General features: G+C 49.7%; 1 protein-coding gene across 4 annotated transcripts in view; it reads left to right on the top strand.

Annotated features, from left to right (window-relative positions):
- The window catches only part of CPLANE1 (ciliogenesis and planar polarity effector complex subunit 1), a 2,766,109-nt gene that overhangs the window by 1,924,620 nt on the left and 829,050 nt on the right, over positions 1-12,439 (top strand). For all 4 annotated transcript variants that reach the window (XM_078674971.1, XM_078674972.1, XM_078674970.1 and 1 more), the window contains exon 38: positions 8,791-8,925. In XM_078674971.1, the coding sequence (XP_078531097.1) occupies positions 8,791-8,925 (135 nt within the window). The remainder of the gene's footprint in view (positions 1-8,790; positions 8,926-12,439) is intronic.

The raw sequence follows: 12,439 nt of genomic DNA, 5'->3' as shown, positions 1-12,439 counted from the left end.
AGGTTTCCTGTCACAGGGAGGTACTAGCACCACCCCAGACAGGCTATAGTGTATTGGGGCAGGGAGGGCTGAATGAAATGAGACACTGCCTGGGGCACACAAGGTGTCCCATGCATAGTCCAGTTCAAAGCGGTGGTGGGGCACTCCAGCCCCAGCTCTGGCGTGAAACTGGACAAAGGGAAAGGGGTGTAACCACCCCCTTCCTGGGTCCCACCCATAGGAGGGACCTAGCAGGTAATCCAATCCCTAGATTTGATATATAGGTAGGAGTCCCAAGAATTAAGATTTATCCTGACTGAAACTCTGATACGAAACTCTGGACCTTCGACATCCTACTCGACGTAGAAGACTGAAGAATCCCCCTTGTGGTAAAGGAGTGACCACCCTGCACAAGCAGGCACCATCAAGCGATCAACGGTTTGCTTTGTCGACGCTCCCGCCGGAGCCCGAGTACAGAGCCTGACAAGACCCGGACTTCCAGACTTCCTTCAGCCCGATCCACAGCCACAGCAAAGCTGAGACCCTTGGAGGTGACGCGAGACGTGGGACCGGCCATCTTGGAAAGCCAGCGAATTGCTTTCCGTGCAACTTCTGAGGCATCCTCGAAGATGTGCATTGGGGATTGAGAAGCCCCAGCCCCGAGCACCAACTGCACCGAAGATCATCCCTCCACACTCCACGAGTTCTGCGTGGGGCCCTTCTGCATTTTCCTGCTCGACGCGTCTGTCCGGTCACTTGCCCGTTGGATAGTGGCCTCTGTGACGACGAAACCCGAAATCTATACTGCTGGTCTGGTTGCTCCAGACTGGCCCTTGCTTCCCTGCGAAGGAGAAGCCCCTCAGACCTTGCTGGCGTGAGTAAGAAGCCATCTTCGATTCCTGCGTTGGTTGCATTTGCCAAGGCCTGTTGACTCCGAATCGAGAACCGACACCGCCAACAGCGAGAGCCTTTGTGGGACAGTCCGTGCCCAGCTCCTGGTCATCATCGACACCTCCTGGTCCACGTGGCAGCGGAGACAAGCTTCACCACAGCACCTGATTGCTTCCCGACATCGCCTCGTTCCTTCCTGGTTCCTTCCTGGTCACTGGCTAGTGACCCAGACTCTGTCCCCTCTGCTTTCAGGTACTCTTCATCCTCGATACGCCCTTGGATTCAACCAGACTCTTCTCTCCTGGTCGCCTGCAGCATCTTTTCTCCAAGGCTCCATAGGAATCCACGACGAAACCCGACACACTTTGGGACCTATGCATCCGCTTCCTGTGGGTGAGGTAAAGCGAGTACTCCGGTGCTCCGGTGAAGATTGACTTTCCTAGTGTCCTAGTTTCAAGTGGTTAGTTCCTAATCCAGTCGGAAGACTCCTAATTCTTTAACTTTATAACTTTACGCACCCATTGACTTCTCTTTGTGCACGTGTGCGCTATTAGACACTGCACACGCATCCCGTGGGCCTCCTGCTCCCTAACAACTGTTAGTCCAGTGTAGCCCCAGCGATTCCCAAGGCCCTAGGCCTTTCAACTGTTCGTGACGTGGTTCTTATACCACTATTTTAGTATATGGTTTAGCGGGCCACCAGGCCTATCCATATTTGTGCAACTTATTGTATGTTATATTGAGTTACTTGTTATGCGCTTGTGCCTCTGCCCTCATAAAGAGTTCAAAGGATTGATTTAAAAATAAATACATATATATTTTGAATATATAACCTGTGTGGTGTCCTTTCATTTGGTGTTAAAGGGATTGCATATGGTAAAACAGCTGGCTTCACATGTCCTCTTAAGCCTAAGACTGCTTTTGTCCATGCTACCACTAGGATAGCTGGTCTATAAGGTTGACTTCTGATAGATACGTCTGCCGTGTGGATTCCTCACCTTGTGAATACCCCTTGCGTCAGCAACATTCGGAAATTCTTTTTTCGTAGCCTCGCGCCGACGTGGACTCCTGACGTCATAGAGACACGACCTCGCTCACGACTCCGCTGACGTCACCGACGCCTATAATAGGCCCACGCCGGCGTGATGACATCAGTTCCCTTTTTTCCGCGTCGTCGACGCTAACGGTTTCGGGATACTCTGTAGCCTTAGTACATTGTTACTTCGTTTCTTCGATTCTCCATTCTCAGATATTTCTATTCTACTGTCATGTCGACAAAGAAGACCGGTTTTAAGCATTGCAGAGAATGCGGGAAGATGATGTCCGTTACGGACCCTCACCAAGACTGTATCTGGTGTTTAAGCTCGGATCATGACGTCGATGATTGTTCATCATGTCAAAAGATGAACCCGAAGGCTCTTCGTGAGAGGGAATCTAAACTTCTTGTTGCCAAACTTAAAGCAAGTAAGGTTAAAAGATCCTCAAAACATCCGAAGAAGTCGAAGTCGAGATCCAGGTCAAGGTCTCGAGAGGCGTCGGCCTCGAAGTCATCATCCGGTCATGCTTCCGGTTCCCACAAGAAGCATAAGAAGAGGAGACACGGATCACGTCATCATTCCAGATCGAAGTCTCCCAAAAGGATGAAGTCGAAAGTGATTCCTCCTCATGAGTCGGTAAGTGAGGCTTCACCTTCGGAGTCAGTGGTCCATTCTCCGACTCTAGTTCCAGATCCGACTCCGACTCCGTCTCCGGCTCCGTCTCCGGCTCCATCTCCGGCTCCATCTCCGGCTCCGGAAGACACCGATGGAGTTCCTGTTGAGGAAGGGGCTTCGAATCCTGTTGAGGAAACAGATTCTAATGTACCTCGAGGTCAGCCTGAGCATCCACCATTCCCGACTCCAGGTCAGGACCCTTCTGCGTTTTTAAACGCGATGTATGGTGTTTTCTCGAGGTCGTGGTACCCCTCTGGAGCACCTTCGGGTCCCATGGGTCCAATGGCTTTCAATTTGGGTGTTCCACACTCATATGCTCCAGTACCCTTCATGCCTTATATGCCGGCTCCGACTCCGTTGTGGCAGTACCAAGCTCCACCGAGGTCGACGCCGGTGTCGACGCCGGCTCGGCCGAAGTCGACGACTCCGGTCCCGGCATCACCGACTACCTTGGATTCTATGGGGCAACCTTCCAAGCCCTCGGATTCGATTCCGAAGTCGGCTCCGGCGCCGTCGAATTCGACTGCACTTCGAGTCAAAATGAGATCTCGTAGAGAGGCTCAACGACTTCTGGAGGAGCAGAGAGTTAATGATTCATCTTCTGAGGTGGAGGAAGGTGAACTGGAAGGGGATTGTTTCGAAGACCTGGCGGATGCTAGTGGTCTTGAGTTTTCTCCGGAGTGGTCTTTGCCTTCTGGTTCTGATGCTCCCTCCAGAGATGTTCAACCTTATCATGTTGTCATGAAGAAGGCAGCAGGACTTTTAGGTCTGACTTTGCCCTCTGTCGAGTTTAAATCGAATTTATTGACAGAGGTTCTCCATTCTCCTAGTTCGTCAGTAGAGCCTTTGCTCCCATTTAACGATGCCTTAAAGGATCCTATAATGGAAGTTTGGAAAAAGCCTTTTTCTGCTCCTGCAGTTGCAAAAAGTGTGGCTAGGAGGTATAGAGTGGCTCCTGAGGATCCTGCTTTCTTATCTTTGCATCCTTCCCCTGAAAGTTTGGTAATTCAGGCCGCTTGCTCTAAGAAGTCTGTTGGGGCTTTTCCGCAGGTGCCTGGCGACAAAGAGGCCAAGAAACAAGAAGATTTTTTCTTCGTCCAGCATGGCTTTGAAGTCCTCTAACGCCACTTGCCTCATGGGAAGATACATCCATGCTCTTATGGACTCTATAAGTTCTTTGGTCCCTAAGGTTCCTGAGGCTAGTAGAAAGGACTTTGAAGAGGCTTTATCTGACACTCAGGCAGCGGCTCGTCAGGTCATCCAAAGTGGACTTGATACAACAGATTCTGTGGCAAGGATCATGGGCACGGCGGTTCCCACGAGGCGTTCAGCCTGGTTGAAGTCATCTGACTTTTCATCTGATGTGCAGTCTGCATTATTGGATTTGCCTTTCGATGGCGAGGGACTTTTTGGGAAGAAGGCAGACGCGGCCTTGGAGAGATTCAAGGACAGCATGGCAACTGCTAGATCTCTTGGCCTTCAGGTCAGGGGTTCTACGACCAGAAAGTTTAGAGGGTTTGGTCGCTCTTCCTTTCGGTCGTATAGACCCGCTCAGCAGCAGCAGCAACAACAGCAGCAGCAGAATACCTTGTATAGGTCTTACAGAGGGAAACAGAGATCACGTCCTCGAGGTCGTCAGGTCTCTTCCTCCTCCACCTCCTCCAACCCCCCAACCACAGAGAAGCAGCCCTAGATCCGCCATTCAGGATCATGTGGGTCCAGTGGGGGGTCGGCTTACCTACTTTCTACGAGATTGGGAATCGGTTACATCAGATCTTTGGGTTCTCAATCTCGTAGAAAATGGGTATGCCCTTCCCTTTCGGGAATTCCCTCCCAATTACCCTCCTTGCCAGGGATATTGCTCAGAGGAACATCTGTTACTCCTACAGGAGGAAGTCCAAACACTTTTGAGAAAAGGTGCGATAGAGGTGGTTCCAGAGCAGGAAAGGGGTCAGGGATGCTACTCCCGGTATTTCCTGATTCCCAAGAAGGATGGCAGGCTTCGTCCGATCCTGGATCTCAGGATCTTGAATTTTTATCTGAAGCAGGAGAAATTCAAGATGCTCACCCTTGCTCAGGTTCTTCAGGCTCTGCTGGAAGAAGACTGGATGGTGTCACTCGACTTGCAGGATGCGTACTTTCACATCCCAATCCTGAAGTCGCACAGGAGGTATCTCCGTTTTACGGTTGGGTCACAACACTACCAGTTTGCGGTCCTTCCGTTTGGACTTACTACTGCACCTCGGGTCTTCACCAAGGTGATGGCAGTGGTGGCGGCGCATCTCAGAAGATCGGGGATTCCGGTATTCCCGTATCTAGACGATTGGCTGATCAAAGCGGAGTCGTCAGAGGTTGTGCTTCATCATCTGCAGGAGACAACCCAGTTGTTGTACAGGTTGGGTTTTTCAATAAATGTACCCAAGTCTCACCTGGTGCCCTCCCAGCGCAACCTGTTCATAGGTGCAGTACTGGACACAACCGTATGTCGTGCATTCCCTCCCCCTCAAAGGATTCGCGACATACGGGAGATGATTCCTTTATTTTACAATGGAGCGGTCGTTCCAGTCCTGAAGGTCCTTCGCCTGCTCGGTCTGATGGCTTCATGCATTCTGTTGGTCAACCATGCACGCTGGCGCATGAGGGCGCTCCAGTGGTGCCTCCGCAAGCAGTGGTATCAGCACAACGGAGATCTCAGGGAGTCAGTGAGGATCTCCAGAGAAGCTGCAGCGGATCTGTCTTGGTGGGGCGTGGAAGGCAATCTGTCCCAAGGAAAGCCTTTTCAACTTCCCCCATCGGTGGCCACGGTGATATCGGATGCCTCCACTCTAGGGTGGGGTGCTCATCTGGGGGATCTGGAGGTCAAGGGCCTTTGGTCTCCAGAGGAAAGGTTGCTTCACATCAACCTTCTAGAATTGCAGGCGATACGTTTGGCGCTCAAGGCCTTCCTCCCTTCCCTTCGCGGTCAGTCTGTTCAGGTCCTAACGGACAACACGACCGCGATGTGGTACATCAACAAGCAGGGAGGAGTGGGGTCGCAGTGTCTCTGCAGAGAGGCTCTGCGTCTCTGGTCCTGGGCTCAGGACCATCAGATTTGTCTAATGGCAAATCATCTGGTCGGGGTGTTGAACGTTCGTGCAGACAGTCTCAGTCGGCAGTTCTCTGCCGACCACGAGTGGAGGCTTCACCCGGAGGTGGTTCACGACATCTTTCGGATGTGGGGGACTCCTCGGGTGGACCTGTTCGCCACTCACGAGAATGCGCACTGCCTGTCTTTCTGCAGTCTCCAGTATCCGATGCAAGGAGCCTTGGGGGACGCGTTTCAGTTGAGTTGGAAAGGTCAACTCCTTTACGCGTTTCCCCCCATACCCTTGATTCCTCGGGTTCTGAGGAAGATTCGCCTAGACCGGGCCCAAGTCATATTGGTCGCCCCGGATTGGCCAAGAAGGGTGTGGTATACAGATCTTCTCCACCTCTCCTCTCACCCGCCGCTCTGTCTCCCTCACAGGGCAGACCTCCTCTCTCAGATGGAGGGGCAGGTTCTACACCCCCACCTCCAGACATTGCACCTTCATGCCTGGAGATTGAGCGGGGCAACCTGATTTCCTTTTCCCACCCGCCTGACGTTGTGGATGTCATCTTGTCAGCCAGGCGTGACTCCACTAAGTCCATCTATTCTTATAGATGGGCGAAATTTGTCTCGTGGTGTGGGGAAAGGTCTATTGATCCTTTGAAGGCCCATTTGTCTCACGTTCTTCAGTTTGCCCTTTCTCTGGCTCAGCAGGGTCTTGCTGTTGCCACGGTGAAAGGTTATCTTTCTGCGCTGTCAGCTTTTCTCTGTTTGCCTGACCAGCCTTCTCTTTTTAAGTCACCTGTGGTTTTAAGGTTTTTAAAGGGCCTTATTAATAAGTTTCCTCCTGTTCCTTTTATTGTGCCTCAGTGGGACTTGAATCTGGTCTTGTCCTTTTTGATGGGTGCTCCTTTCGAGCCTCTCCACAAATGTCCCTTGAGGCTTCTTACCCTTAAAACGGTCTTCCTCGTTGCAATAACCTCGGCAAGGAGGGTAAGTAAGCTTCAAGCTCTTTGTCACAAGCCCCCTTTCTTGTCCATACATGCTGATCGAATGGTTCTCAGGACCAGGGCTGCTTTTCTGCCTAAGGTGGTAACTCCCTTCCACCTAGGGCAGTCCATTACTTTACCTTCCTTCTATCCTCCCCCTCACCCTTCTAAGGAGGAAGAGAGACTGCACCGTCTGGACCCTAAGAGGGCGGTGTCCTTTTACTTGGACAGATCCAAGGACTTTCGTTTGGAAGACCAGCTCTTCGTTGGATTTGCTGGCTGCAAGAAAGGAAGAGCGGTCCATAAAAGAACTTTATCGAGATGGATCGTCCTCTGCATAAAGATCTGCTACTCTTTGGCCGGTAAGGAACCACCAGAGGGTATAAGGGCTCATTCAACTAGAGCTAAATCTTCGACCTCAGCATTGGCTAGAGGTGTGCCTGTTGAGGATATTTGTAGAGCGGCAACTTGGTCTTCCCTCCACACTTTCGCGAAGCATTACTGCTTGGATTCCGAGGTGAGGAGGGACGGTCATTTTGCACGCTCTGTCCTTCAGGATTTCCTGGTCTAGAAGAGTGGACACCCTCCTCCGGGAGTGGGGCTGCTGTGGGACTCTATTCACAAGGTGAGAAATCCACACGGCAGATGTATCTATCAGAAGAACAAGTTACTTACCATCGGTAACGCTTTTTCTGGTAGATACTATATCTGCCTGTGGATTCCTCACTGACCCACCCGCCTCCCCGTTGTCCACTCTTCTTTGCCAGAGTTACTGTAATGTAATGTATATATATTTTGTTGTCAAGGAAATGTTCCAATTTCTTTCCTGCTTTTGCTTAACACTGTGTGTTTTGCCTTGATTATTGTGTACTATGTATACTTGTATATTTCTACTGTCATTGGTCCGTCCGTGTGCCTCGATGGCACGGAAAAAAGGGCGGAACTGATGTCATCACGCCGGCGTGGGCCTATTATAGGCGTCGGTGACGTCAGCGGAGTCGCGAGCGAGGTCGTGTCTCTATGATGTCAGGAGTCCACGTCGGCGCGAGGCTACGAAAAAAGAATTTCCGAATGTTGCTGACGCAAGGGGTATTCACAAGGTGAGGAATCCACAGGCAGATATAGTATCTACCAGAAAAAGCGTTACCGAAGGTAAGTAACTTGTTCTTTACAACCATCACCATAAGGGTTGTTTGGACTGGTGCAAGGTGCTCACTAGAATAGTGAACATCATATACCAGGCCAACTTCTCACAGGCGTCAGGGGCAACAATACTACCACCAACAGCAAACCAGTTATGACCAAGGATGTTATCCCCAAACGCAACCAAAGACAGAAATACTGAAGATAATCTGGGACGAAGGAGGAGCTTCTCCTAATCACGCTCCAACAAAAACCAGAAGAGAGCTTGATTCTCCGTAGCTTCCCCCTTTTTATCTCTATCCATGAAAGTAGATTGGAGAATTTCCCTTTTTGTCCCCACGTGTTGCAGTTTGTACAGGAACCACCTCTGCCCACCCAAAAAGGTAAGGGCAACAGGAAATTCTCCTTCTCCTTAAGGAAGCGATAGAGACGGTCCTCAACTCCTAGAAAACCCAAGGCTTTTAGTTTATATTCTTCTTGATAATAAAGAAAATGGGGCAATTAAGATGAATTCTATACCTCAAACAACTGAACAAGTTTCTGAAGAAGCAGTCTTTTGGAAAAGATTGGCGAATGTGCTGTAGGACTGGCTCCCACTGATTTCTGTGTAGAACCGGTCTTCATGCTTGAGGCACCGAGAATGTGGATGACCTGAGGACAGGTCCTGAGGTCTCAATAAGTAATGAACACTGGGGGCAGTTAGCTGCCTGGCAAGATAGTTTTGCTGTAAGACTTTTCCTGATTTCTTCTTTCCACATCAGCTTAGTGTCCCTAATATTTGTAAAATGTTTTATTGATGTATGACCTATGTTCCTGCTAGATATCTGTAACTTCTCTCTAACAAAGTATTATTTAGTGGCGATATAGGTATACGTATGAAGTATTTTTGTGGGTTATTGTTATATATATTCATTATAAAGCTCAACAGCAGGGCATTGCATTTGTAAATGTATAAAAGATAAAGCAAGTACATTTTGGAAAATCAATAATCCTGTTCTCATCTTTTTAGGGATGTTTGATTCTCTCCTTTTGAAACAAAACAATGAACACAGATCGGTTCCTGCACCAGCAGAATTGCATTATATGGCAGCAACAAGGAAAAAAGCTGCTGAAATTCAAGATGCAAGCACAAATACAGATCCTGGTAGTGGAATTTAATCAATTCATGCTTTTTTATGGATGTTATTATGTGAAGTTTTGTATAACATGGACCATGTCACAACTGGGGTCAGAATGAGATAGAATGTAGATATCTACTGTGCAGGTAAGAGTAGGAAAGCCATATAGCTAAGTAAAATACTAGTAAAATCACACTCTGTTATATGGGGGGACACCATTGCCATACGTTTTATGTACTGCTTGTTTTTCCTTTGCGATAATCCCTTCCTGGTCCCCCCCTGCCTCCTTCCTCATTATGCAATGGAGACTCTAGTGCCATTGTTGGTGACCCTGCTCCTTCTCATCTGTCACAACATTTCCTGTCACTGACGGCAGTTATCCATATTAATCTTTTTTAACAAGATGGTTCAGCCTGGGAACTTAAGTGAACACCAGGGAAGTTAAGGAGGTCTTCCTGTGACATCTTCTATCTTTTGGCCTGGTAGGCCTGGCTAAGGCTAGGGCCAGAATCCTTGCCTGATTACCCTTGTAGGAGGCTGGCTCTGTATATGGTGTACACCTGTTGGTGAGACACCCTATACTGAGTCCAGACAACCCTTAGTAATAGTTGTAGTGGTCCCTGAAAACCAAAGCACTCAAGGGCTAGCTGTGGAAAGTAGCTTAGTCTTATTCAGGAGGGTGTAAAGTGGGTACATTGCCATAGAGTCAGTCAGTGAACCTTGCTCACAAGAAAGAACCACACCAGTGTTAGAAAAATACCTTATAATTTATTATACACCAACACTAAAACTACTTTGGTATATCTCCTACCCGGAGATATCGATACTCAATAACACATATTTTGAAACAGGTCAGTAAGGCACATAAAACACATGGGCCCCATTGGGGGGCCAAACCATATACTAAGAAAATGCAATGCGAGGTGAGTACCCCAAAGAGACAACCACCCAAGTATCTATGGACCAGTGGATGCAAGAAACCACCAAAAGAAAGTAGCTATGGTTCCCAAGGCGCTCGGGTGCAGAGGTGTTACGCGGGGACGACGTCCATAGGATAACATGGACGTTGTGGTTGTAGTTTTATGGATTCAAGACCCTTCCCAGATGACCCAGAAGAAACCTGTTGGAACCATGGAGGTTGGAGGACACCCCCACCCGTGGATTCCCAGAGGACCAGGACACCTACGCCAGGGAGCCCGGGTGCATAGGTGCAAAGTGGTGTTGGAACCGCCCGTTTAAGTCAATGGAAGCCCTCAAATGACCAACTAGTGTCGCCCCACTTAGAATCCCCCCAAAACCCTGAAGAAATAAACTGGTAATTTATTACCATTTTATTTTGCATCCCAGTCCAGAGCTGAGGGTCAGGACTGGGGCGTGCCACTGCTAAATGACAGCAGTAGGGAGAAGGGTGGGCTGTCTAATGCACTTGTTTAAAGTGCGCATGGCTTTTTGTTTGGCCGTCTTGCAACAGCCAGCCACAAATGAGCACTTTGAACATCTCTAACCCACCTGTCTTAGAGCAAGTGCAAGACCAATGTGGAGCGCCGAGTGAGGCTGCTCCCTTAAGTCAGGGCGCTGCTCTCAAGCTGCATCAGAACAGCGTCCTGATTGGTCAAGGGAGTTGCTGCATAAAGTTCTGGTGGTGCGAAGAGGACTGGAGTGGAGGACGTCGTGTTCAAGTATGTTTTTATAAATTTTTTATTTATTTTGTGTGCGCTCCCTCATGTAGATGCCAGCCACCATTGTGACTAGCTGCTACAGGGACCAGGTTGGTGGAACCCAGATGTGACGCCTGGATAAGGAATTTCTGCAAAAAGAGGGGACAGAGTCCAAACCACCTAGAGATGTCTAGGAGGAGCAGGAGCACAGCACCAGCCCTCGTACGAGGTACATTTCTGTAGCACAAACCTTTTGAAGATGCAGCTGCAGAGCCTAGGCGATAATGCAGGAGCACAGGAGAGGTCCATGGGCTGTCCAATGCTGATTGAAGAATGCTGCAGGATCAGGAGCCAGCAAGGCCACCAACAATCCTTGGTAAATGCAACAGACGTGTTGCTGGAAACAACGCTTAGTTGCAGACCAACAAGGTCTTTTGGAATCTCCCAGTAAGGGTAAGTCAGGGCCAGTCCTCAGCACACAGGACAGCCTACCAGAATCGGTGAAGACCCCAGAAGGACCCTCTGGCAGCAGGCACAAGGTGTCGCAAAGTGGCCTCGGCAGCACACAGAAGACGGATTACCATGTCGCTGGAAAAGCAGGGACTTCTCTCTTGGGGCACCTCTGATGCTGGAGGATGCTTCTTAGAGCTTGAAGATCTTCGGTCAGGAGAGCCAACCTGCGTTGGCAGCGGCAAACAGACGCAGTGCACAGGGATGCAGTTCCAGTTGGCTGGAGAGGGATTACATTTTCCCAAGTTGCACGTAAGACTGGTCAGGCCTATGGAGAGCCAATAAACCATCACCTGTTTTGTGGAGCCAGGAGGTGTCCGTGGGACAGCTGGATCTACAATTCTGTTGTCGTCGAGGTCACTGCGGATTCAGGGCAGTGACTACCTTACTACAAGAGAGATTTCCTTCTTGCTGTCTAGATGCATGCAGAGTTGTGGGGGACTCAGGAGGATGCACAGTCACAGACATTGCAGGACTTGGAAGAGCACGGAGACGAAGTTGCAGTAGGAGCCTTCCTACCAGAAGCAATCTGTGTCTTGTTTCCTGGCTCAGTCCAGCAGCAGAGTTCAGTGTCCAACAGCAGAAGAATCTTCAGGCAAAGCCAGTCGGTTCTTGAAGATGAAGTTCGGACGAATCTAAGAATCCACCCTCAGGGGAGTTCTTAAGGAACCCGGAGAGGGGGTAGGACTACTTCTGCAGTGACCCATCTATTAGGAAAGTTCAGGGATGCTACGCAGGTTGATAGACCAGTCAGATGCTCCCAGGGACCTCTGCCCATCTAACATTCAAGATGGCAGAATCAAGTGGCCACCTGGACAGGGGGGTGGTCACTCCTCTGTCTTGTGTAGTTTTGCAAACACAAGCAGATGATGGATTGAGCGCTGATACTTTTCAGACACTCACCCCCCAGTCACAGATCTGGGCTGAATCCATCATTGTTCTTTATCTCACTTCGCCACCTCAGTTCAGACCCAGCTATATGCAAATCAGTCTTGACCTTGTGCCTCATGGGAACAGTCCAGCGGGAACTGCCAAGCCAGGTCTTCCCTGAACCCTGGGACCGGTTTCTGGGGAACACCCTTCATCAGCCAGGCTAACTTGAATCCAGTGGCAAAGTGAGGGACCCACGTCTGGGCATACCATGCCAACCAAGGGCGAATAAAAGCAAACACAAGGAGATGAAGGATGGAGCTCTAAAACTTTCCTGACAGTCACCCCCAGTCACCTTGTGTTTGCCTTGTTCGCCCTAAGTTGGCAGGCTATGCCCAGACATGGGTCCCTTGCTCACTTTGCCATTGGATTCAAGCGAGCCTGGCTGATGAGCTCTTATTATACCCTGACTGCTGTGTCAGTTAAATGGCAGGGTATAATT

The sequence above is a fragment of the Lissotriton helveticus genome, chromosome 2_1 (assembly GCF_964261635.1).
Source record: "Lissotriton helveticus chromosome 2_1, aLisHel1.1, whole genome shotgun sequence".
NCBI lineage: Eukaryota > Metazoa > Chordata > Amphibia > Caudata > Salamandridae > Lissotriton > Lissotriton helveticus.
Note: the sequence above shows the minus strand (reverse complement) of the source record. Positions and strands in the feature narration are given on the sequence as shown.